Source organism: Palaemon carinicauda, chromosome 8 (genome assembly GCF_036898095.1).
Source record: "Palaemon carinicauda isolate YSFRI2023 chromosome 8, ASM3689809v2, whole genome shotgun sequence".
In the NCBI taxonomy this organism is placed as follows: Eukaryota; Metazoa; Arthropoda; class Malacostraca; order Decapoda; family Palaemonidae; genus Palaemon; species Palaemon carinicauda.
The window spans coordinates 78,101,958-78,125,814 of NC_090732.1; the positions used below are offsets into that span (position 1 = coordinate 78,101,958).

Consider the following 23,857-nt stretch of genomic DNA (forward strand, 5'->3'; position numbering starts at 1 on the left):
ACACCCTGATGGGATTGATGTTATTCCTTAGAATAGAATTAATCTGGCGAATGTTAATCACTGATTAACCGTTGGGCTGTGCAGTTGGAGAGTGCTCGCAAGTAGTTCCCTGTTGGCAAGCCGTTGATGAGTGTTGTCGAACATTTACCGATCACTTTAGCGTGATGGCAAACGGCCAGTAGCGAGAAGTATGTTGTATAACTTCTGATCTAGGAACTACAGGAAGCGGTTGACTAGTAAGTTTGAGTCACGAACTGCTGGTAAATAACAGATGACCATGAATTGGTGGTCTTTACACCGATGGTGAATTCAAGAACAGCCAGCTGATTATGATCCCCCCTGTTTGGTCAGAGATGAGCAAGCTGGTGATGGCCTGGTCAGAGATCAGCGAGCTGAGTTCAATTATCGAAGAAGGATGAGCTGCCCATCGGTGATCTAGTGATCAGCAAGCTGATGACTGGTTATTGACTAGCAATCGATGATTGGAAATGCTAGCAATTGGAGATCGTTAGTCATTGGAGGGACTAGAGGTCACAGATCAGCGTTGAGCTAGCAATTGGCGATCTGGTGATCGGCGACCTAGCGATCAGTAAACTGTGAAGTAGCCATCAGTAAACATTGATCTAGAGATCAGTCTGTTGATGCTTTCCTATTTACTGCCGCTGGTCTGTCAAGGAAAAAAGAAACTCTAGAAGAGACAGGGACCAAGGATTCCCCGATTCGATTCCCTTGTGGGATGGAATCTTCGGAATCTTGAATCCTCTGCGGAGCCTTATTCCTCTTATCCCGGTGGCAATGTTTATGCGCTTGCGGGGAGGAATGGGGCAATGGTGACCTGTCCAAAAAGTTTTACTCCTTTTTACTAACAATTGCGCAAGTGTAGGTGAATCTGGAGCGATGGCACACAGGATGGTGCTGGTGCTTAATATCTGCCTGGAGAGCAGGCAAGCGCTGGTTCTTAGACGAGAGCTGGTGCATTGGATCTGCGAGCCTTGACTCTTTGGCAAGAGCTGGCGTATGAATCCGGGGACCGTAACTGCGCAGGAGGGCGCAGGAAAGTGAGGAAGATTGCTGGCACGGTGTAGTTTGTGCATTCGCCCTACAATGCACTGAAGCGTGTGCTTGGTTGCGCAAGAGTGGGTGCATTGGCGCGTGCGTGAGTACTGCGTGGAGATTGTTGGCACGTGCGTGCGGAAGACCATCGTCACCGCACGTTGAAGACCGTCAGAGCACACGGAAGGTTGTGTGCTTGTACTCAAGATTATTGGAGCGCGCACACGCGAAGGCCGTCAGAGCGGGCCCGCGCGTAAGGCCGTCGGTGCGCTTGCACGGTAGACTATTGGCGCACGTGCAGGATACCATCGGTGTCCGCGCACAGAAGAAAGTCTCTTCCACAACACAGCACAATACTGTTGGTGTGCATGCGGGAGACCCCAGGTTCTCGCGCGGGGGAGAAAGTCAGCCATGCGAGCGGAACTGTTGCCGCGCGCACATGCCAGATTATGAAGCGCGCGCAGGAGCATTGGCGCTTGCACGCTTGTTGGCGCTTGCGCGCTTGTTGGCACTAGTGCGCTTGTTGGCGCTAACGCGCGTGGAAAATCATCGGCACCTGCGCGCGGAAGATCGTCGACGCGTACTCGTGTACCAGAATGTTGGCACGCGCGCACGCGTGGAAGACTATCGGCACGCACGGAAAACTATCGGCGCGCACGCACAAGACTATTGGCGCGCGCGCACATGGAACACTATTGGCACGAGCGCGGGAGACCATCGGTACCTGCGCAGGGGAAAGATCGTCAGCGCCTGCTCGCGTATGAAGATCGTCGGCGCTTGCGCGCGTATGAAGATCGTCGGCGCTTGCGCGCGAAAGAAGATCGGCGCGCGCGCGCAGGAAACCATCGGTACCCGCGTGTGGAAGATCGTCGGCGCTTGCGCGCATAAGAGGATCGGTGCGCGCGCAGTAAACCATCAGTACCCGCGCGCGGAAGATCGTCAGCGCTTGCGCGCGTAAGAAGATCGTCGGCGCCTGCGCGCATAAGAAGATCGGCGAACGCGCGCGCGGGAAACCATCGGTACCCGCGCGCGGAAGATCGTTGGCGCTTGCGCGCGTAAGAAGATCGCCGGCGCTTGCGCGTAAGAAGATCGCCGGCGCTTGCGCGCGTAAGAAGATCGCCGGCGCTTGCGTGCGTAAGAAGATCGTCGGCGCTTGCGCATGTAAGAAGATCGTCGGCGCTTGTGCGCATACGAAGATCGGCGAGCGCGCGCGCAGGAAACCATCGGTGCCTGCGTGCAGAAGATCGTCGGCGCTTGTGCGCGTAAGAAGATCGTCGGCGCTTGCGCGCGTAAGAAGATCGCCGGCGCTTGCGCGCGTAAGAAGATCGGCGAGCACGCGCGCGCTTCACGCGCTAGTAGGTTGAAGGGTCAGCTGGCAGGACAATCAGGAACTAGGATGTGCCCTTTAAAAAAGGGCGGGCATCCCCCGATGAGGACCGTAAGCAGGTCTGCTTTAGAGTCCAGGACCGAAGTCTTTCGTTGCCGTGCAAGGTTGCGTTGGTAGATCGGTTGGTCAGCTGGCAGGACGATCAGGAACTGGGATGTGCCCTTTGGAAGGGCCAGCATCCACCGATGGGACCGTAAAAGGTCCGTGTTAGAGTCCAGGACCGAAGTCCAAAGGACCACGTTGCAGCACAAGGTTGAGGTCACTGGAAAGTCTGCTTGATCCTCCGAGGAAGAGTCTCTATGAGAAGCCTCTCTCGCGAACGAGAGAGGTGACACTTCGTAGAAGAGGCCTGAAGACACTCGTGGTGACGCCCTTTAGGGCCGGTGGATCAGCAAGCTGACCTTAGCAGTAGCAATCCTCCAAAGAGGAGTCTCTATGAGTGGCCTCTCTTGCGAACGAGAGAGGTGAACACTTCGTAGAAGAGACTTGCCAAGACTGTGCTCCACCCCTGAAGGAAGAGAAACTCAGCAAGGGGGGAGAAAAGTCTGGCCGAAGGGCAGCCTCCGTAGTCGAAGGCGATGAATTTATTCAGGTATGGGAAGTTCTCCCTCTGAAGGGAGAAAACCTCACACCTGGGGAGGAAACCTCCCTCGGAAGGGAAGTTGTCCAACCCCTGGAGGCGAACCTCCTTTAGCATTCTAAGATGATCTGAAGTGCTGGCATGTTGTCACGGGAGTACTTCTAAGAGAAAGGATAATGACCATGACGACGTCCTCTGAGGGACAGCAGCGATAGTAGATTCCCCAAGCATGAACAGGACAGCTCTGCTTTGTTGGCACTCTTTAGTCGAACGAAGAAAAACTGCATAGTTAACTGGGAAAATAAAATTAAATAATTATTTTAACAGAAATTCCCTAGGGAGGAACTCCGAAGAGGAACCCCGAGGGAATAACATAAAATAAGAATTAAGTATGCGCCCTCCTTCCCCAGATGACATCCACGGGAGAAGGGGGGGGAGCGGAGTAACTGTAATAAAAACAGAATTATAACAGAATTATAATTATCTAAATCATCTAAGAATATTCACTAATAGTGAGAACCACTGACCCCCCGAAGGGAAGTGTTCCCCACGAAGAAACCTGAAAAGTTAAAATACAATTAGATTTCACTAAAAATAATTGAGACAAACAAACGGAATAGCAACCTAACCCGCAACGGGAAAGGAGCTTCCGTAATAGTACGTAGTTGTAGTAAAGGTGAATGACCTCGAGTAGAGAGAGACCGAAGTCAATCTTAAAAGGCCACATTCCCTTCGCTCAGAATCCAAGTTTACCATAGGAAAAGAGGAAAAGCGAAGATAATAGATGAATGAAGAGGGTCCAGGCGATGACGATTCCCCTGCGGCGGCCGAGTTAACGGACATATGCCGACGGGAAGCCCGAAGGACCAGAGAGGGAGAGGTCGTTCCCCACGAAGTGGAACTATGCTGGCCTTGCTACTACGCAAGTGTCGTTGTCGTATATCACATACACAGCACAAATACTGAAAAGAAAACTTACTACATTTCTATACACATATATATACATAAACATTGAGAATGTTTATATATATACATGTATTTACAAGTATAAGAAAAAGTAAAAAGACAAAAATTAATGGCAGTACAAAATAAGCGAGGAGAGAGAGAGGAAACAACCGTTCTCGCTCCGAGCCAAAAGTAAAGTGAGCTCAAGCACAGGTGTGTGTGAGGGGGGTAGCAAGCTACCCTCCCCTACCCCCGCTAACTAGCGGTGTGGGTATTAAACCCTCGTTAAATTTTAATGGCTCGTCATTTCAGCTACAACGAAGGTAATACCCCTATTAAATAGCGTGGTTTGTATTCCAGTTACGGAACAAAGCAACAATTTTGGCTAAATGTAAAGCAAAAATGGGAATGCTATTCAGACACTTTAAAATAAGAAAAGCTGAACACATGATTATGCTTTACAAAACTTCTGTACGTAGTACACTCGAGTACTGCAATGTGATATGGTACCCACACTACCAAAAAGATATTGCACAAATAGAGAGTGTACAAAGGTCCTATACTGCTAGAATAGAAGAAGTTAAGGACCTTGACTATTGGGAAAGACTGCAATTTTTAAAACTATACAGTCTAGAAAGGAGAGGAGAACGCTACATGATAATACAAGCATGAAAGCAAATGGAAGGAATTGCTGAAAACATCAAGGAGCTAAAAATATCAGAAAGAGCAAGCCGAGGTAGATTAAGTGCCAAAAACTATACCAGGAAAACTAAGGAAGGCGCACAGGGCATTAATCCACTACGCACCAGCATCGATAATGCAGCGACTATTTAATGCACTGCAAGCTCATCTAAGAAACATATCAGGAGTGAGCGTAGATGTGTTTAAGAATAAGCTCGATAAATACCTAAGATGCATCCCAGACCATCCAAGACTGGAAGATGCAAGACTGGTGGCTATACGAGGTGCCTCACACTGAGGGACCTGGGGGAACCCAAACAAAGAATAAGGCAATAAGGGGGGGCCTCTCTCTCTCTCTCTCTCTCTCTCTCTCTCTCTCTCTCTCTCTCTCTCTCTCTCTCTCTCTATATATATATATATATATATATATATATATATATATATATATGGCACTGGCCGAAAAGGAAGAGAGATTTGTTAGCTAATGCCCTCATGTCTATTCATGCACTGTCATCTAGGGGTGGCTGGCTGGTTGAGGATCAGTCTTCTCCTTCATCGGTAGTGGATGCTCTGCAGAGAACTCAATTGGTGAGAGCAGATAATTCTCTATTAATGAGTTCCCTCTCAGAGAAAGAAAACCTCTGTAGGTTCTAACTTGAGTGTCACCTCGGGAGAAGTAACAGGAATCCTACCCGTTACGTCTTGTAACGTTCAATTTAATGGTGACGATGATGGGAGATGAAAGGTGAGAAGTGGGATTTTCCCTCCTTGAAACGCCCAAACTTTACTTGGGAAAGCAGCTGCGACTCCTTCTCTGAATGGGAGGGTAAATGTGGAGGAGGCTTACCTGTCGTATGCCTCGAGAATGCAGGGGACGGAAAGACTAGAATGAGCCTCCAACGGGTGTCTGGAGCATCCGGAAGGCACAGGCTTTACTTTCCCAAAGAATAGCTTCGTTGATCTATCTGTGGAAACAGGATTTAAGGGATCTTTTACTGCGACTTGCCTCTTCCAGAGAGGAGTGCCTGAGGCAAACAGATGACAAGCATTTGTAAAATCTAAAGGATAGCGCCTTGAAAAAGAAGCATATAATTGGTGGTGATGATGACTCTCATGGCTGGCACAAACAAGAGAAATGCAAAGAACTTATTCTGTGATTGCAAGATGAGTGCTCGTTGTCCTCTATTGAGGAAAGATCGAAAGAGCGCTTAAACGCTGAGCACTTGAAGAGAGCGGAACGCCTAGAAGTGCTTTGCTTGCCAAAAGGAAAGCGAGGTAACAAGCAATTAGAGGACGCATGGCATGACCAACGAGGCAAGGAGCGTCCAGGAGAAGTGATTGAGGCACACATCTGAGAGGTAAGGCCCAGCGAGATAAATCTGGCGATTAGTAGGTTGGCGAAGTGATGGAGAGCATCTCAAAACATGTCCAGAAGAAGAGCACTCGTGGCACATGTGGCTATGAGAGACAGAGCTCCCTGGAAAAGAATGGCAAGCAGATCGTGAAGGTGACATCCTATGCCTCCAAGGAGCAGGATCAGGTGAGGCGCTGTAATGAGCATATATGGCGCAAGAGGCAGGAACCTGGACTGAAGTAGACAATGCCGGTGAACCTTGTCTAGAAGTCCATCTAGAACTGTGAGGTGAAGGTACAATTCTAGACTGGTGATACAGGGAAGCACTTGTTGAGGAAGCTCATGATCTGGAAGAGTGCAAAGGTGAGGGTCTGGAAGTTGAACTCCTTGAGGAAGGTTGTCTGTATGTGAGTCATCCTTTGAAATGCAGGTTTAGGATCCTCCTCCAGAGAGGAAGGATTGGACCAAGGTTGTAAAGTAACCAGGAGAGCATGCTCCGAAGAGCAATGCTCAGGAGGTGAGCTCCTAGAAGGGCGAGGGTAATCTGCTCGCTGAACATATGACAAGTCCTTAAAAGGACGGGGCAGAGACTATAAAGAGGCAAGACCAAGCTCATCCTCCTCAGGCGATGGGGCTACAACCGGAAGATCCTTGCCAGATGCTAGTGGAGCGATAGCCTCTGACAGGCATCTGGAAGCAAGGAACTGCTGAATCTTTTCCTCCGAAGGGTGACCTTGGATAGCCGAGGAGGGCCACAGCATATGCAGTGTCAGATCCCTGAAAAGAAGAGGATTCCCCCAGAGGAGGAGGTCCTGCCATTTCACTAGGGGGAAACTGACAGACTTCCCTGCAACAGGGCTTGCCCTAAGGTTAAAAGGCCACCACTCTTACTCGATTGCCCCCAGAGGAAGCCAATGGAGAAGAGTCATACGGAAGAGTACCGGGGATGGAAGGAGCCACCCAGGCCTTCTTCGACTTTGAAGGTGACCCCAAAGATGAAGAATCCCTCTTAGACTTCACCCTCCTATCGTACTTCTTGCACTGTGAAGAAACTTGGAAACATGCATGCCCTCAGCACTGAGGACACAACTGATGAGGATTCATATCAAGGGCACTCATGAAAGTACTGCACTCCCAGACATTTCCACATAAAGGGCAGCATCCTTCATGAAAGAAATCACTCAAAAAAAAACACGCTGGAAAGAAAAAGTAAGTACAAAATTTGTAAAATTTTGCCAAAATTAGCTGCAGCCAGATGAGAGGTGTACTCTTACTGACACCTGAGATCTACGTGAGCTGTCAGTGAGCTGGAGGGGGTCGGTCACCTCCCCACTACCGATAGGTAACTACCTATCAGTTGTTTTTACCTGGATACATGTTTACCTGCCGTGTTCCTGTTTCGCTGTTATCTATTTTCCTATAGTAAGGGACGATAGTTTATATTCGTGTAGGAACAAATATACTTTTATTCAAAGGCTGATGGTTTGTATGTGTCATTTATCTGGAAATAAAGAATAAGGAAAAAATACTCTGGAGCTGTAAAAAGGTGTGACAAGAGTCAGTGACAAAAAGCTAAGTGAAGGTAGATTTGTAAACTACTGTAATGCTAATTAGGACACACCAGCCCGTAAAGAAGTGCAATAATCAAGGTGGAGGTGACTAGTATGAAACTGTATTAACAATACTCTAATTTTTTTCAAATCTTATGTGAACTAGAGCATAAGAATATTGGAAAGACAGACTGAAATCATTTAAACCTTGAATCAAGTCAGATTTGCAATATAGCAAAGATTATAAGTTACCCATAAACACAAAAGCTAAGAAGAGCCTTACCTTTGGTGATTTGGGTATATTTGAAGCATCGGATGGTGATCTGAAAGAAAACAAGTTTAAAATAGCTAAAATTCAAAAAATAATTTGTAATTTTCCTAACTATACAAACCTAAGTTCTTTAATAGGAGCTTAACTTCAGTGATGTTGGAACAACCGTTAAAAATTTAACATTCAACAAGGTACAGTTAGAACTACTGACACAGACTTTTGACCTCAAATGTGAGATTTGCGGGATGGTTGAAATGGAAAGTGTAACTTTAAGGACTCAGGCTTATATATTTAGAAAACACAAATTAATTTCAAAATTTGTGATTTGTTCTTATCATGAATACAAACTATCGTCCTTTAATAGGCGAATCATCCTTAGAGGGAAGGGAAGTCACTCTGAACCAAAATCTGGCTGGTTTAACTTTCCTGAGAAGTATCAGAGCACCTGGTCTTGTATAGGAGTGAAGGTGATGACTCTTGCCATTCTCCTAACAGTCTGAGCATTAAGATAACACAGGCATTAGGCTAGGCCCATAACAAGAGTAAACAGCAGAACTTACATTCTTGGATAGGGTATGTTGCTTGAATATATACATACTGTATCTAAAAATTTGGTTTGAATACATTCTAGCCATCCTCCCCCTCATCTGGGAGGATGGAGGAGATACTTCTTAACAGATCTTGTCCGAAAGGAATAATTGCTCGGTTGCGAAGCTTACTTACATCTGCTGTCCAATCCAAATCATAACATCCAGAACTGCAGCATCACCAGTAGGGGGAAAGAAAGGTAAAAGGCTAGTACGGTGTACCAACTGAACAAGGTGTATCTTGTCTTGTATGAACTAGGCTGGCTATATAACTTGTTGGGCAGCCACCAAAGGAACAAGGGTAAAGGTACCGCAGGACCTGTGGGTATACTCCCAATGTAGTGTGAGGTAAAAAAACCGGCATTAGCAGAATACTGTCTTAATACCCAAGCCACTGACTGGTCCTTCCGGAGTGCTAAGGAGGACCCGGTACCCCAAACCTTGTGAGCCCTTAACAGATTGGGACCTCCAACCCCTTTGCTGGTTGAGGAATAACCAAAATTATAACAAATTTTAAAATAATCTGTACTTTTCCTAGAAGTACAACCTGAGCCATTTAATTAGGGAGATCACTTTGACACAACCTGGAATCAGTCGTTTTATTCACTTTTTATACTTAACCCAAGACTTAAGAGGGGTGGTTTGAAGAGGAAAGTTATATTAAAGGACTCGAGATTGTAAAGCCAAAGAAAATAGAAATGTTAAAAACAATCTGTATTTTTCCCAGCAAAACAAACCTGAGTCATTAATATGGGTTATTCCTAATCCTTGTTTTCTCTACAACCAAAGAAAGAAAATGTGTTTGATTACATCATTCTTATCGTTGCTAAGTATCCACTGTGCATGCTGTGTAGGACACATGTACATGACGCTCTCTACACTCCTAGTCAAAAGACTTGCGGGGCGATTGAGGTGGGACCTTTGATAAATGACCCAGGTTTGTATGGCTAAGAAAAAGAAAACTTGTTTTTAAAATTTGAAGTTTATTCCTACATTGATACAAACTTCCTTGTCATTTATATGGGATTCTTCTTAGGTGGGGAGGGGAAATCTCTGTTAAGAGGTAAGCCGTTTCTCTCCCAATAGATACAATTACTATTAAGTAAATAGCAAAAGATCTGTGAACTGTGTAGCCAGCTCGTAAAGAGGCATGCCCGCACGTTCCATCCCAGAGGATATGATTCTTTGCCAGGGGGTGAAATATGAACATCAAGTGTTACACAAAAATGACAAATTTGGAAGTAATTTGTATTTTTCCTAATGATACAAGCCTGTAGCTATATAAAGGAGATATTACTTTCAGCTAAGCTGAAAGACAAACCATAAGACTTTTAGCGAGGGTTAACCATCAAACCGTTAGTTTGCTAACCCGCTCACTCACACAAATGGGCTGAGTAACCACTTTGCTAGGAGGTAGAACATCTAGAGGGATAAGTGCTGCTAGGCCAATTTGTATAAATAGCTACAGGTTTGTATTGTTAGGGAAAAATACAAATTACTTCCCAATTTGTAATTCATTCCATCACTAATAAAAATCGACATTTTCTATAGGGGATGATATACACCTTAGGAGGGTGGAAGTCTGCACCAATCTGGCTTATCGGCATTTGACCCAGGGATTCTCTATACGTGCTCTGTACGTAACTGGTAGGAACCCCCACAACTCGCTAAATACCATGCTACGTACGGTCAGTGGCTTTGCAAGCTCTGTGCTTGGGGTACTAGCACTGTGAATGGTCCAGGTACGAGTTCTGAGTCATTGGACTCTCCCAAGGCTACCATGAACGTTACCCAATCCCACCTCGCCAGGAGGTATGGGGGGCATAATGAGTATATCTAACTATACCAGGTTACACTAAGGAAATGGTTCTAACTGCAGCCAGCGGAGGTCAATTTTGTAGATTATCATAGGTCCTGTTAACTTACAGGGTGGAAGATGAAAAAAAGAGCCAGTAATTTTTTGTCATTCATCCCAGACTTAAATAACTTCTGCCCTCCCTCATCTGCTACTTGTCCATCAAGGAGACAGGTTTTCAGAATACTGTATTTATTTTGTAGCCATAACAAGATCCACGGAGAACATCTCAATATTCCTGTGGGTCACGTCTTGCAGGATGTGGGTGGTGAAGGTCATTTGACGCTTCTAGACACCCGCTGACAAAGCCTGCGACACAGTAGTTTTATAAACGCTAGGGCGTACTTCTGCCCCTAACTTTATGAGCTCTCGGTCTTGGTGATCCTTCTCTTGACTTTCCCAGAGCGGACAAAGAGACACTCAGGGGCGAGTTCTTTTAGTTTCCTTGAAGTAGGGCCTCCAGTTTCTCTTTGGCAAAGTAACCGTTGATCTGGATCATTGCTCTTGCTACAAAGGACTCCCAGACCGAAGGGTTTGGATTTTGGGATCTTGAGATCTGAGTTGCCAGAAATGAGGTCGAGTATTACCTGGCCCATCGCCGTGAATGAGAGACGTTAAGGGCGGCCTATGGGGTTCTCAGACTCTCTTGGCCAAACCCATCACACGCAGGAGACCTGCCATCAAGGTCAGGTGAACAACTGCTGCTTGGAGCCCTGGATTGAGGTCTCCTTTCCGATTATGTATCTGTACCCTCAACACTCTGTATGAGGAGGGGCGATGTCGACATGGAGGAAAGATTAATTCCTTTTGGTTTGAAGTTGAGGCTGAAGGACTAGTGGTGGCCTTTCATTACCGAGACCGAGAAATGCTTTTCTCCCGAAGGTAAACGAGGAACTCCTCTAATGCCGGCATTGCTGCATTGAGGAGAGTGATACCCCATCCATGATGCCATCTACAGTCCACTTTGCCTGGCCGGCTGAAGCCGAAGATCTACGCAGGTATCCAGACATCCTCTTTACAACCTGTTGCGGAAGACTCTCTGAGAGAGGAGGAGCTGGAGGAGTTCTCTCAGGATCTCCGTCAGGAGTTGCAGATGAGTCAAATGGGCATGACAAGTCTGCTGGGCAAGACGAATCTTGCTGGCCTGTTCCTGAACATCAAGGGTGGGGGATGGATAAATCCAATTCCCGTAGGACCTCTCAGATCTACGTCAGTACTGTATGTGAGACGATTCTTCTAACGAAACACGACTACTGATGATGAAGCCTGCTCTGAAGAACAATAGTGGGAAACAGGCAAATCCAATTCCCGCTGGAGGAATCCCCCAGAGGAAACACCAAACAGAAAAATGACAAACTTATAACAGAGTTTGTATTTTTCCTAACATACAAACCCAAATTCTTTACTATAAGAGATATTCTAGCGCGAGCTGGAAAATATGGCAGAAAACCTTAACAAGTTCGTTAACAACCGGGCCGGTAGTTATCCCCCAGTTGGGGGTGGGGGACTGCCGGCTGGCAGCTACCGAGTACCTTCAATTGGATTCTAGCTAGGACTATATTAGGGGGTGGTCACGGAGGGAAGATTTGAGTAAAGAATTCGGGTTTGTATGCTAGGAAAAATACGAACTCTGTTATAAGTTTGTCATTTGTTCCTACACTAAATACAAATCCTCATTCTTTACTATAGGAGACTTAGTCTTGAGGTCAGGGTGGACGAAGGGTTCTCTATTCCTAGAGAAGATAGTCCTCAGACTAGACTCTATTAATGAACAATCTCCCATTAACTTTCTTTGTAGATCCCCAAATCCAGCATGACTGAAGGTTTGTAAATACGTAGAAACCAATGTTTCAGCATGAAGAGGGTCGGGAACAAAACCAGGACCCTTTCATACGAAGGGTTCCCCTGACCTTGAATAGGGGAACCCTCGTGACTACGAGTATAACTTATACTGTACCCTGTGATAGGAGTCAGATGAGTTTCATACCTTATTTCCATTGATGAATCCAGCCGAAACTGGTCTCAGACTAGGATACCCAGATGGGAGGAAGAAGAAAGAGCAGAAGATAGATGGATGTTCTTCTAAAACCTAGTGTAACTCAGAATGCTCGAACAATGGCTACTGTCCCCTGAAAGGGCGTAAAGGTAGTTACAGGACCTGCTGACCTGCCACAATAGGTCCTATATAAAATGTGTTTAGACACCTATGTGTCACATCTGATAAATAGTGAGAGATGAATGTAGATTGGCGCTTCCAGACTCCAGCTCTTAAGACTTAGGAGACTGAAAAATTCTTCTTAAACGCCAGCCAGGCAGCCACTCCCCTAACTTGATGGGCTTTGGGTTGACCTGCCTCAGGGTCTCCGTGAATGGCTCTCGCAATAACTTTCTTGAGCCAGAAAGAGATGGTGTTGCGAGAGATTCTCTTCTTAACCTTGTTGGCACTGAGGAAGAGACGACGGAGGCGTGGTCTGAAAGGTCTGGTGCGCTTCAGGTATTTCCTTAGCGCCCTGACCGGGCACAGTAGCAATCGGTCAGTATCCTGAGTCGCCCTATTGAGGCTGGAAAATTGAAATTCTCTAAACCTCTCATCAGCAGATGAAGGATTCTGGGTTTTGGCCACAAATCTTGGCACAAAGTTGGGAGAGACTTCCCCCCATCCTCTAGTATGGGTGACTTAGTAGGATAGTCCGTGAAGTTCACTAAACCTTTTTGCCGAGGCCAGAGCTACAAGGAAGACGGTCTTAAGGGTAAGGAAGAAATCAGAGGCCCTATTTAAGGGCTCATATGGAGGTCCCTTTAAGGAGCGTAAGACCAGGGACACGTCCCAAGGGGGTGGTCTAATCTCCAATGGGGGGCAAGATCTCTCAAAACCTCGAATCAACAAGGTGATATCTTCTGAGGTGGAAAGGTCAACTCCTCTCAGTCTGCAGATGAAGCTTAAGGCTGAACGATAGCCCTTGATTGCCGAGAGTGAAAGGAGTTTCTCCTCCCTGAGGTAAACTAGGAAGTCTGCCACTAAAGGAAGAGAGGGATCGAGTGGAGACACGCCTCGCCCTCTACACCAAGCTGTAAACACACTCCATTTTGCTTGGTAGAGGTTTGTGGAAGATTGGCGCATGTGCCTGGACATGTGTTCAGCCACCTTTCCTGAAAAGTCTCTGCTTCTGAGGAGAGACTGGACAGCCTCCAGGCGTGAAGTTTCAGGAAGTGGATTCTCCCGTGGGGGATACCACTGTGTGGCTGCGTCAACAGACGGGGTTCTGGAGGGAGGAACCTCGGCACTTGAACCAGCAGGGAAAGGAGATCTGCGTACCACTCCCTGCTTGGCCAAGCCGGAGCTATTAGTGTTAGCTTGCAGTCCCGTGAGATCCTGAGTTTGTTGATCACTTTTCTGAGCAGGCAAAAGGGAGGGAAGGCATAAGCGTCCAGGTTCTCCCAGGAGTGTTGGAGGGCGTCCTGGATCGCTGCCTGATGGTCTGAAACTGGGGACCCGTAGTGGGGAAGTTTCGCATTCAGAGAGGTGCCGAACAGATCTATCGTGGATAAACCCCACAAAGCTATTACTGTCTTCGCTACTCGAGGATCCAAAGACCATTCTCCACTCAGCACTTGGTGATGCCTGCTCAGCTGATCCACCACGATGTTTCTCCGGCCCGGAATAAACCTGGCTGAAAGAGAAATGTTGCAGCTTTCTGCCCACTGGCAGATCTGGATTGCTAACAGACAGAGGTCTCTTGCCAGAGTACCCCCTTGCTTGTTGATGTACGAGACGGCTGTGGAGTTGTCGCTCATCAGAACCACCTCTCGTCCGCGTAGATCTTCTACAAAGAATTTTAGGCCTTTCCAGGCAGCTAATAATTCTAGGTGGTTTATATGGAGAGAACTCTCTATCGGAGACCAAACTCCTGATGCTAATTTGGGGCCTAGGCGGGAACCCCATCCCCGTAGCGACGCATCCGAAAAGAGTTTTAACTTCGAACTCGGGTTTTGGAGGGGAATACCCTTTTGGGTGTTCTCTCTGGTCGACCACCAATGAAGATCTTGTAGCACCAGACTGACTTTTGAGACCAATGGGTCTTCAGATGCCATTGGAGACTTCTCATTCTCGATCTCCCTCCTAGAACCAGTTTTTCCAGAGAGGCAAGATGGCCCAAAAGACACTGCCACGACTTGGCTGAAGGTGGTAGTGGAGACAAGAGATGAGCGATGGACTGATCCAGTCTCCGAAGCCTGTCTTCCGACAGAAACACTCTCCCTGCCTGGGTGTTGATGGACATACCCAGATAGTTCACGACTTAGGTCAGAGTTAAGCAAGACGTCTCTGCATTTACAAGGATCCCCAGATCCTTGCAAAGATTCAGAAGTCTTCTCAGATGATCCAGAGCTAGCTCCTTGGACGAGGCCAGGAGTAGCCAATTGTCCAGATATCTTAGCAGACGAATCCCGTGTTTGTGCGGCCACAAAGATACGAGTTCGAAGATCTTCGTAAAGCTTGTGGGGCGGTCGAGAGGCCGAAGCACAGGACTTTGAACTCGAAGATTCGACCCTGAGCCAGGAAGCGTAGGAATTTCCGAGATGTGCGATGGATTGGCACTTGGATATAAGCCTCTCTCAAGTCTACAGATGCCATGAAGTCTCCTGGACGTACTGCTTGAGTCTCGGAGGCCGCTGTCTCCATTTTGAATAGAGTCTGCTTCACGAACTGGTTCAGATTCGAAAGATCTATCACTGGTCTCCAACCTCCCGAGGCTTTCTCTACCAGAAAGAGGCAACTGAACAACCCCGGGGAAGAGTCGGAGACCTCTTGAATGGCGTCTTTTAGAAGCATGCTCTGTATCTCCCGAGCTAGGGCTTGCTGTTTCCTGGGATCCCGAGGGACCTGGGAGGACGAGATCGGGGGAGGAATTAGAAGAGGAGGAGAGTCTATGAAGGGAATGCGATATCCCCAACGAAGCACCCTTATGGTCCATTGCATGGCCCCCATAGCTTTCCACCTCCTCCAACTCCCCTGCAGGCACCCCCCTACGCATTGTGAGGGGGGAGTCGAGACCCTATTTCTGTCTAGGGTTCCTCCCTCTGCCTTTAGCCTTAGGAGGAGCCGACTTTCCTCTACCCATAGGTTTGGGTATAAACAAGGGGCGGCTAAGGCTCTTGGCTGGCAGTGGAGTTGCGATTGTTGCCTTGGGTTGTGGAGTTGGTTGTTGTTGCATTGGACGAAAAGAAGCAGCCTTTTGCTTTGCAGTGTCCAGCGTCTCCTTCCTCCAAGTCTCTAAGGTAGAGGAGACTGCTTGTCTAGAGAAGAGGAGAGGTTGTAAAAGATCAGAGTTCCTCAAATCAGATTCTCAGATTTACCGATGCTCCTATGCAGTCTGGATACTACCAATTCCCTCCTTTTTAGAATCCAGTTGCCCCACATCGTTGCAGCCGTAGCAGTTAGAAAGTCCATTGTCTTGGCCCAAGCAGCCAGGACTTCCAGCAGGGATTGTATGGAATTTTTGTTTGAAAGGTCCTCGTGACTAGCAAGGTAGCCCACTGTGCCAGACCATGTGTCAAACCAGGAGAGTGCCTCTAGAAGAGACATTGACGCTGCTTCCATTGACGAGGCTTCTGCTGCGGTAAAGGAGACTGGAAGGGAAGAGAGTCTCTCTGCAGAGCAGCCAGGTGTAAGCCTTGCTGTGAGGGGGTCTAGTGTCAGAGGCAAAGGGTTAAAGGGTTGGCGTCTCTGACCTTGTAAAAGCGCCTTTGCCTCGAAAAAGGAAACTGCAGCAGTTTATGGAATCCTTGAGACTTCAAGGAACTCGTTTCCCCCGAGACCGCCTGCGAGACCTTTCTCAGACAGCCTGCAGTGTGAATAGACCAGGGAAGTTCGATTCTGGTCTTAAGGTTTGGTGAAGGACGACATAGTCTGTCTAAAGCTGAAGCGTCGGTATGACGAGGCGACAGGTGTAAATCTCCAAGACCTGAGATATTACACAACTTTCTTAGAGCCCTCAGATAGGCGGACTCTAAATCTTTTGATGGTGGTTCCTCCGAGGAATCCTCAGGTCGCGCTAATTCCTCGTGAGGAAGGGCGGTCGAAGCCCGAATGTCTAAAGGTAATGGCGAGGTAACATACTCCATTGCCGACAATCCAGAGGAGGGCTGAGCGCTGGTTGATGGCACCGCGCGCGCAAGATCCTGCCTGGAAGTTGAAGGTTTAGGCGAAGGCGACCAAATTAACGGTACTGTCTCAATAAGAGAATGCATTGATCGGCGGTCTGGCCTTTCTACTCTGTTCTCAGCCGAAGAGAAGGGCTGAACCCCTGCGTCTTCTTCCGAAGTTCTCGCAAAGCCCATATTTCGTAATTCATTAGAAAATACGGGAATGGGTGTCGTTCTGTCTAAAACGCGAGGGCGCGATGAATGACCTCGCGCAGATATGTCCAGAGATTTGCACGCTCGGAAGTTTGACGTACGGGAGCGCTCTCTCTCTGATGAAACTAAGTGACGGCGAGAAGAAGTGTTCTCTCTCGCTTCTCCAGCGTGAACTGAGCTCCTCGCGAAGAAAAGTGAAGGAGAGGAATTGCACTCAGAGTGTTCTCTTTCTTTGGTTGCGCTCTGGGCGGCTAAGGCTCTTGGCTGGCAGTGGAGTTGCGATTGTTGCCTTGGGTTGTGGAGTTGGTTGTTGTTGCATTGGACGAAAAGAAGCAGCCTTTTGCTTTGCAGTGTCCAGCGTCTCCTTCCTCCAAGTCTCTAAGGTAGAGGAGACTGCTTGTCTAGAGAAGAGGAGAGGTTGTAAAAGATCAGAGTTCCTCAAATCAGATTCTCAGATTTACCGATGCTCCTATGCAGTCTGGATACTACCAATTCCCTCCTTTTTAGAATCCAGTTGCCCCACATCGTTGCAGCCGTAGCAGTTAGAAAGTCCATTGTCTTGGCCCAAGCAGCCAGGACTTCCAGCAGGGATTGTATGGAATTTTTGTTTGAAAGGTCCTCGTGACTAGCAAGGTAGCCCACTGTGCCAGACCATGTGTCAAACCAGGAGAGTGCCTCTAGAAGAGACATTGACGCTGCTTCCATTGACGAGGCTTCTGCTGCGGTAAAGGAGACTGGAAGGGAAGAGAGTCTCTCTGCAGAGCAGCCAGGTGTAAGCCTTGCTGTGAGGGGGTCTAGTGTCAGAGGCAAAGGGTTAAAGGGTTGGCGTCTCTGACCTTGTAAAAGCGCCTTTGCCTCGAAAAAGGAAACTGCAGCAGTTTATGGAATCCTTGAGACTTCAAGGAACTCGTTTCCCCCGAGACCGCCTGCGAGACCTTTCTCAGACAGCCTGCAGTGTGAATAGACCAGGGAAGTTCGATTCTGGTCTTAAGGTTTGGTGAAGGACGACATAGTCTGTCTAAAGCTGAAGCGTCGGTATGACGAGGCGACAGGTGTAAATCTCCAAGACCTGAGATATTACACAACTTTCTTAGAGCCCTCAGATAGGCGGACTCTAAATCTTTTGATGGTGGTTCCTCCGAGGAATCCTCAGGTCGCGCTAATTCCTCGTGAGGAAGGGCGGTCGAAGCCCGAATGTCTAAAGGTAATGGCGAGGTAACATACTCCATTGCCGACAATCCAGAGGAGGGCTGAGCGCTGGTTAATGGCACCGCGCGCGCAAGATCCTGCCTGGAAGTTGAAGGTTTAGGCGAAGGCGACCAAATTAACGGTACTGTCTCAATAAGAGAATGCATTGATCGGCGGTCTGGCCTTTCTCCTCTGTTCTCAGCCGAAGAGAAGGGCTGAACCCCTGCGTCTTCTTCCGAAGTTCTCGCAAAGCCCATATTTCGTAATTCATTAGAAAATACGGGAATGGGTGTCGTTCTGTCTAAAACGCGAGGGCGCGATGAATGACCTCGCGCAGATATGTCCAGAGATTTGCACGCTCGGAAGTTTGACGTACGGGAGCGCTCTCTCTCTGATGAAACTAAGTGACGGCGAGAAGAAGTGTTCTCTCTCGCTTCTCCAGCGTGAACTGAGCTCCTCGCGAAGAAAAGTGAAGGAGAGGAATTGCACTCAGAGTGTTCTCTTTCTTTGGTTGCGCTCTGGGCACGATCAGATTTAACCTCGCTCCGATGGGAGCACTTATTGCGCTTGAGAGAACTCTCTGAAGAAGTGTTTTAATTCTTTCATTCTACCTTGTTTTGAGTATTGTTCTCCTGTCTGGTCTTCAGCTGCTGATTCTCATCTTAATTTGTTGGACAGAAACTTACGGTCTATTAAATTTCTTATTCCTGATCTAGATATTAATCTCTGGCACCGTCGTTCAATTAGTTCATTATGCATGTTGCATAAGATTTTTCATAACTCTGACCATCCTTTACATTCAGATCTCCCTGGACAATTCTATCCTGTTCGTAATACTAGGCAGGCAGTTAATTCTAATAGCCAGGCCTTCTCCATCGTAAGACTCAATACTACGCAGTACTCTAGAAGTTTTATTCCAGCTGTTACCAAGTTGTGGAATGATCTTCCTAATCGGGTAGTTGAATCAGTAGAACTTCAAAAGTTCAAAGTTGGAGCAAATGCTTTTTTGTTGACCAGGCGGACATGAGTCTTTTTATAGTTTATGTATGACGTATTTGTTTTTGACGTTGTTAATAGTTAATATATGACATATCTGTTTTGACGTTGTTGCCTTTTTTAGAATGATTTATTGTTAATTTGTTCTCTTCATTTATTTACTTCCGTTCCTCACTGGGCTATTTTTCCCTATTGGGGCCCTTGGGCTTATAGCATCTTGCTTTTCCAACTAGGGTTGTAGCTTTGATAGTAATAATAATAATAATAATAATAATAATAATAATAATAATAAAAATAATAATAATAAACGTCTTGTAGAGCTCTTCTTCTTATAGTGCCTAGATGATTCCCCGCGAGAGGAAGACGATCGCGAATCAGAGCGATAGCGCGAGGAAGTATTCCTCTTATGTTTGTGACGAGAGCGCTTATCGCTTCTCGGCGAGACATTTTGTGAAGATAGAAGGCTAGGAAGAACGAGAACGATGACGTCTCTTCCTATGTCACCTCTCTCTCCGACGAGAACGTCTTGGCAAAGGAGAGCGAGCTCTCCTTTTTCTCTTTTCTCTCTCTTTCCTATCCTCTAAGGAGGACGAAGACGAGGAGGAGGAGGAGGTATCGCGATGATCCTGCTTGCGACGTTGTTTCGTAGTAATGCAAGCGAGGGGCGAAGTAGGCTCCACAGGGATGACGTTACTACCTCCGCTGACACTTCAGCGGGCACCGATTGAGCTGACGGGATATCGGCGAGGTCCGGAACTCCCGAGGGTTCCAAAACAGAAGGGACCTGAGGTAAAACTGTGCCTGCGAGGAACTAGTTCCACACTTCCACCGAAGGAGAATCAGGAAGTCCAAGGGCAGGCCATACCGCTCGCACGTTATCTGGAATAGAATCGGTAATAGAAATATTTCTGATGACTGAAGAAACTATCCCACTGGGGGGGGGAACTTGATTCGCCTGCCCCGGGGAATGGGTGTTAAGTCAATGGTGCCGCTCTTCCTTGACTTCCCCCCGGAGGAAGGAGGCAAGGAAGAGTCTGAAGGAAGAGATCGAGAGATCGAAGAAGAGACCCGAGACTCCTTACCTTTCGACGGTGAACCTGGAGGTAACGAATCCTTCTTGGATTTCTTCTTCTTCCTTTTCATGAACTTATCCCACTGCGTAGGCGACCATTCCTTACATACTTGGCAGGGGGAGCCTTCAGCACACCTATGACCTCTGCATGAAGGGCATAGGGAATGAGGATCCACCTTCGGTGGTGACATAAATGTGCCACAAGTTTTCGGGGGAACCACGGGACACTTTCTCATATTAGAGGACATCACATCTATTTAAAGAGTAAAAGAAAAAGTTAATGAAAAAAACACAATTAAAGTAAAGCTAGTCTGCCAATCAAACAAAGCAGGAGCAGCGGTGTTACCACTGCGACGGCTAGAATTCGATTGAAGGTACTCAGTAGCTGCCGGCCGGCAGTCCCCCACCCCCAACAGGGGGATAATTACCAACCCGGTCGTTAACGACCTTGTTAAGGTTTTCTGTCGTATTTTCCAGCTCGCGCTAGAATATCTCCTATAGTAAAGAATGAGGGTTTGTATTTAGTGTAAAGTTAAGTGGCGGTGAACGCTTGCCGCAACTTCCTTCTCTCTGGCGACGCGGCCGAAGAAGAATTTCTCAGTGACGCAGGTTCTTCATATGTCGGACATTAATGTCCGAAGGTTTTCGAGAATGTGCTGGGGACCTTCTGGTGGAATCTCTCAGACACCGCATCTCGACGCTTCAAGATGGAAAAGGAGGAATCCATTTCCCCTGAGAGGGTTTGAAATCCGCCGGCCGCCCTCCGCCGGGGCTGTCGACATTCCATGCCAGCCGGCTTTTCGATCTCGTGAGATTAAAGCTCTGTTGATGGTCAGGGACATGGTCAACATGTCCATCCCGGCCATCAAGGGAGTACAAGCTCCTTTTCCACTAAAAATTTCCCACAGAAAAATATTGAATTAAATAATGTGGACTTACCTTTATGAAAAAGACGTCGAAACTTGCGGGTCACGGGAGGATGCTTCAGTTCGTGCACTTGCTTCGTATTACGTTTGTAGAACCACCCCCAGTCGTGGCTGATAGTGGTACCGAACGTACTTTGGCCCATCTTGAAAAATGTCCCTATTTTTGGGGTCCGAATCTAGTAATGGCCGGGGTCAGAAAAAAGGTCCTCATCAGGATGTGATTTAATTGAATAGATTTGACCAGATTTTCTCTTCTCAACCTTAGCCTGAGGCTTTTGAGATTCCAAATCTTTCGGATGTGGTGGAGGAGGAGGACGAGCGACGAAGGCAGTGCACTTCACCGAGCAACCACGTCCTACCAGGACCACGAAACCGGCAGCTGCAGCGAAGCGTAGGCCGCAGTCCTTGCGTAGCAAGGTTCTAAAGGGAAAAAAGTTGAGCTTTCCAGAAAGAAGAAAAGGTAGAAGTGGAGGGGGAGGAGGAGGGGGAGGAGGAGGAGGAGGAGAAAGAGCGCACGCGTGAGAATATTTGCGCGCGCGAGGCAAACAACTGAACTTCAAATCAGGAATCGAAAGAAGTTGAGTAGGGTATTAATTTTTATTCATCTGGAAGCGATTTTAACGTTTCCAACGAGCTGCCGGCACAACTGACTTGGCTGGCAACAGCCGGCCGAGTTTTGATATATATATATATATATATATATATATATATGTATATATATATATATATATATATATATATATATATATATATATATATATATATAATATAGATATATAGATATATATATATATATATATATATATGTATATATATATATATATATATATATATATATATATATATATATATATATATATATATATATATATATATATATGTATATATATATATATATATATATATATATATATATATATATATATAGATAGATAGATAGATATAAAGATAAATATATAGATAGATATATAGATAAATATATATATATATATATATATATATATATATATATATATATATATATATATATATATATATATATATATATATATATATATACAGTATATACATATATATATATATATATATATATATATATATATATATATATATATATATATATATAAATACATATATATATATATATATATATATACACAGATATATATATATATATATATATATATATATATATATATATATATATATATATATATATAAAGGATTTTGAGTGAAGAGAAAAATGACAAATTCGTAGATAATTTGTATTTTTCCTAACCATACAAACCTTAGCTATTTAAATAGGGTATTACTTTCGGCGTAGCTGAAATAACGAGCCATTAGATTTTTAACGAGGGTTAACTACCCCCTCGCTAGTTAGCGGGGGGTAGGGGAGGGGTAGCTAGCTACCCCTCCCCCCTCACACACCGGTGAACTGATTCACTTCGCTTAGAGGTAGGACTTCACGGGGGACAGGGCTGGCGGGCAAGTATGATTAAATAGCTAAGGTTTGTATGGTTAGGAAAACTACAAATTATCTACGAATTTGTCATTTGTTCCGTAACCGAAATACAAACCACGCTATTTAAATAGGATGACTTAACCCTTAGGTAGGATGGTAAGTCCCAGTCTTACTGGCTTTGGCTTTGCCCGGGGACTCAGAATCCGAGTGTGTAGTACTCGAGATAAGAAGTCCCTGCACCTCGCAAATCCCTTGCTCTGCAAAGAACGTGCGGCCTACGTAAGCTTGTGTGTGAAGGAATGAAGTGTGACTCGTCCTAGGAAGTTGACCTGGAATTCTTTAGATGGAATTCTAGGATAACACGTTCCCAATACCACCTCGTCAGGGTATGGGGGACGCGAAAGTATTATCTTAACACTAGGAACACAAGGAAGCATGGTTTACCTGCAGTGGTTTAAGGTCAGCTGTGCAGAGAACCCAGGATACTGCTTTCCCCAAGAGAGGGGAGGATGAAGAAAAGAGTAAGGGCCAGACATACTCTTTCATTCATGCAGACTAAAACCGGGTAACAATGCCCTCAACCTTCTGCTACTTGTTCATTAAGGAGCCTGAGGTTTAGACCAGCTATTGTGCAGCCACCACAGGGCCGATAGAGAACGTATCGAGCCTCCTGTGGGTCACGTCCTGCAGGTAGTGGGCTGTGAAGGTCGTTTGACGCTTCCAGAGCCCAGCTTGTAGAACCTGCGTCACTGAGTAGTTTCTCTTGAATGCCAGGGACGTAGCGATGCCTCTGACATCGTGTGCTCTAGGGCGACGTGACGGAGGAGGGTCTGGAATCAGGGAATGGTGGATGACCCTGCGAATCCATGCTGAGATGGTGTTCTTAGTGACCCTCCTCTTCGTCCTTCCTGTGCTCACAAGCAATGCTCGCACTCGAGGACGGGCTGCAGCTGTTCTCTTAATACAGAGCCTCAGACTCCTTACTGGGCACAGTAGGAGATGGTCTGGGTCATCTGTTACAAAAGGGAGACTCGAAATCCGGAAGGAGTCGAACCGTGGGTCCGGAATCCCAGGATTCTGAGTCTTAGCCATGAACTCAGGGACGAACCCGAACGTTACCTCCCCCCATCCCCTTGAATGGGCGACGTCGTACGAGAGACCATGAAGTTCACTAACTCGCTTGGCCAAGGCCAATGCGAGTAGGAACACCGTCTTCCAAGTCAGGTGACGATCAGAAGCCTGGCGTAATGGTTCGAACGGAGGTCTCTTAAGAAACCTGAGGACTCGAACCACGTTCCATGGAGGAGGTCTCACTTCTGACTGAGGGCAGGTAAGCTCGTAGCTTCGTATGAGTAGAGAAAGTTCCAGCGAGGAGGAAACGTCCATTCCTTTCAGCCTAAAGACTAGGCTTAAGGCTGAGCGATAGCCTTTCACTGCCGAGACTGAAAGGCGCATTTCTTCCCGCAAATACACAAGAAACTCCGCTATTGCTGGAATAGTGGCATCGAGGGTAGAGATACCCCTTCCACGACACCAACCACAGAAGACTCTCCACTTCGCCTGGTAGACCCCTGCGGATGACTTTCGCAGGTG

General features: G+C 46.7%; 1 protein-coding gene across 2 annotated transcripts in view; it reads right to left on the reverse strand.

Moving 5' to 3' along the window:
* Pdk1 (Phosphoinositide-dependent kinase 1) overlaps positions 1 to 23,857 on the reverse strand; it is a 776,015-nt gene that overhangs the window by 581,656 nt on the left and 170,502 nt on the right. For both annotated transcript variants that reach the window (XM_068378675.1, XM_068378674.1), the window contains exon 3: positions 7,834 to 7,873. In XM_068378675.1, the coding sequence (XP_068234776.1) occupies positions 7,834 to 7,873 (40 nt within the window). The remainder of the gene's footprint in view (positions 1 to 7,833; positions 7,874 to 23,857) is intronic.